Source organism: Kogia breviceps, chromosome 6 (assembly GCF_026419965.1).
Source record: "Kogia breviceps isolate mKogBre1 chromosome 6, mKogBre1 haplotype 1, whole genome shotgun sequence".
Taxonomy (NCBI): Eukaryota; Metazoa; Chordata; class Mammalia; order Artiodactyla; family Physeteridae; genus Kogia; species Kogia breviceps.
Genome location: NC_081315.1, coordinates 130,677,902 through 130,681,077, shown reverse-complemented (window position 1 = coordinate 130,681,077; position 3,176 = coordinate 130,677,902). Strand labels below are relative to the sequence as shown.

The 3,176-nt window shown below is 42.3% G+C and overlaps 1 protein-coding gene across 1 annotated transcript; it reads left to right on the top strand.

Moving 5' to 3' along the window:
• Positions 1 to 257: 257 nt before the first annotated feature.
• LOC131758254 (small ribosomal subunit protein eS26-like) lies at positions 258 to 648 on the top strand. The gene has a single exon (XM_059066178.2). It carries the CDS (start codon positions 279 to 281, stop codon positions 624 to 626), a length of 348 nt encoding a protein of 115 aa, XP_058922161.1. The 5' UTR covers positions 258 to 278; the 3' UTR covers positions 627 to 648.
• Positions 649 to 3,176: the final 2,528 nt, after the last annotated feature.

The following is a 3,176-nucleotide window of genomic DNA, read 5'->3' as shown; positions in this document are numbered from 1 at the left end:
CAAGGTTGTGGCCTTTTCTCCTTGGCTGCAAGCATTGGTTAGTGTGTTGCTGCTGGGGCAGGGAGGGATCTTCTTTCTTTTTCTAAAAAGCAGGAGAGAAAATTCCCTGTGTGATTAATGCCCTCCTTGCCCCAGAAGAAAAGTAACATTCTTACCTTCCTGCTTTCGGCTGGTTATGCAGGCTGCAAGAGTGCTATGTGAGTGAGAGCGCCTCCTTCAGGGCTTCCCAAATCCATTTAAAATGAGGTTTCCTACCCTTTCGCCTCCTCGCTTCCAAGATGACCAAGAAAAGAAGGAACAAGGGTCGTGCCAAAAAGGGCCGCGGCCACGTGCAGCCTGTTCGCCGTACCAGCTGCGCCCGTCGCGTGCCCAAGGATAAGGCCATTAAGAAGTTCGCCATTCGGAACATCGTAGAGGCCGCAGCCGTCAGGGACGTTTCCGAAGCGAGTGTTTTCGACGCCTACGAGCTTCGCAAGCCGTATGTGACGCTGCATTACTGCGTGAGTGGTGCTATTCACAGCAAGGCAGTTAGGAATCGTTCTCGGGAAGCCCGGAACCACCGAACGCCTCCACCCCGATTTAGACCTGCGGGTGCTGCCCCGCGACCTCCACCAAAGCCCATGTAAGGAGCTAAGTCCTTAAAGACTAAAGAAACACTGTTCCCTGGAAAGACAATACAATGGAAATTATACTTAAAAAAAAAAAAAAAAACTTAAATAAATAAAGAATGAGGTTCCCTTTATTTATTTTCACAAAGAACAGTAGAGACATTCATTTCCTTCAGGGAATACTTCCATTTCCAATCTCCTCTTCCAACCCAATCCCTAGGAAATGGTCTGATCTCTATAGGCCACTAAAGGAGATGCAAAGAACAATTATTTCCGCAAATCTGGCTTATTAAATCTTAAGTGACACCAGTGTAGAACTCCCAATAATCCAGTATAATTTAATTATTGGGAGAAAAAAAAAAAAGTTAACTGATGGGTTGGTTGATTTTCAAACTCTGGTGGGAATATTAGCAGAATAATACAACATATCATGTGACAAATGGTTCTGACAGTTATACACCAGAGGAAAAAGAAAACAAAACAAAAAACCGTTGAGCTGATTATTTGCCAGACTTAGATACTAAATTGAACGCTTAACATTTTAGTCTCTAAAAATCTTCATTCAATGTGTAAATTATTTTGTTTTCTCTAAGAACAATAGATGACCATGATGGCCACTTGCTTTACTTTTGTGAACCTAGCAAACCCAGCCCAGTACTTTTCCCGAAAGAAACGGTGTGTGTGTGAAAAAAGAAAACAAAATGTCCACCTCCAGGAAATGAAAACTGACAGCAGCCCTCAAAGGAAACTCCCTCACAGAAACAATAATAATGATGATGAATTATCCTTCCACACTGGGTACCAGAACATTTATGGTAACTTTGCCTTCTCCATTGTCATAAATGAAAGCATATCTCAACGTATACACGCTCTAAGAGCTATTGAAAACATCTCTTCCTCTAGGATGGGTTACCACCGTGTTTAACACGTCTCACTGAGAATCAACTTATTTTTTCAAACTCAGTGTCTAATAAGGAAATTATAACATAAGTGCGGACACTTGTTAGCTCAGAGAAGACTGATAAAAAATTCTGTTGGAGGAAGGAAAGATTTTTTTCCTTACTTTGGGGACAATGGAAAAACTACATCAGTTTGGGGTAAGGTCTCAGCTAATCTGTGCAAATAGAGCAAGTGCTCTTTTACATCTACAGTTGGAGGGTCTTTCAGCTTGAAAGGGGGGAGCAACACTGACTCCACCTCTTTACAGTGCTTAAGTTGAAAGTAAAATAGTCTCGAGTTAGACATTCCTGGTAGAAAATGTATTGCTAAAGGTATTGGAAAATCATAATCCACAAAGAGATCTGGTGAAAACCCTGCAAGGATTTCTCCTGAAATGTACACCACAATGACCCTCAGCCACACTGATAGCCTATAAACCCTTCTCTCATGCGCTGAGAAATTTAGACCGATAGTAAAAGTAATGCTTTCTAATGCCATTGAACTACATGGACCAGGTGATGCAGTAACGAGTGGGTATAACTGCTGTGTGAACAGGGGTACTAGTCAAACGCGCACTGATGCAAAGTCATGTGTTTACTGAAACGCTCAAGAACTGAGTGTCTTGACACACAGGAGAGTTTGGTCAGGAAAGTGTACGGTTCTATTCAAACTGCGACCCAGTGCTATGAGTGACTGCAGGGGTTCCAAAAGCGCTGGAAAGTACGTTTTTTTCCCTTCAATTTCTGAAACATTTTAAAAACTAGTGTGGAACTTTCACTTTCTTCAAATAAAATACCTAAATTCTTGGATTTGAAATGGGCCTCACTCACAACATTTGAACACTACCGATGTAGAAAGAAAAGGGAGAAGGTCATGTGGGCGGTAGGCTATGCCAGGGGCACGACCTCAGACTTTGTACTAGGGATTCGTGGAGGGTTTTTCCAAGAAAGCTGCACGTTTGTAACACGGAGCAAAAATCCTGTGTGGCTCTATGTCACGGAACTTCTCTCTTGAAAGATGCACAACAGCTTTTAAATGTTGTCTATTTTATTGAAGCTTCCCACAGACATATCATCACTGCCATAGGCTTACACATCAAGAAGATGGTGGCAGAAGCTGGAGAGCAGCCCAGTGGAAAGATTTTCTGAATGTTCTGAGCCGCAGCCAAAGCCAAGAGAAATTTGACACCCCATAAAGTAACCTGGGCCACTGTGTTTGGACCTTTCTGGCAGAGGGGTTTTCCTCAGTCATATTTCTAATTATAAAACGAAAGTTTTGTCCCCTGTTAAAGGAATGTCCTAAGTTGGCGAACAGGTGTGGAAAACAGATTTTGGAATGGGGCAAGGAAGGGGGAGGAGTCCGGGGCTTCTGAAATCATACCACTCAGCAGCTGTTTGCTCCACCTAAATAGAAACCCAGGCCTTTGTGGACACTAAAAACATACTTAGGATTTACTAAGGCATGAACTAATTTTCAGTGTTCGAAAAACAACACTCTAGAAAAGTTAAGAGTACTGTCAAAATGTAAGGGTTTTTATAGTAACCGAGAACACTGGTTACCAGTATGATATTCTGAACAAACTCTTACAACTCCCCGTCAGAGAGAAGTGTAGCTCACACACATGTATAA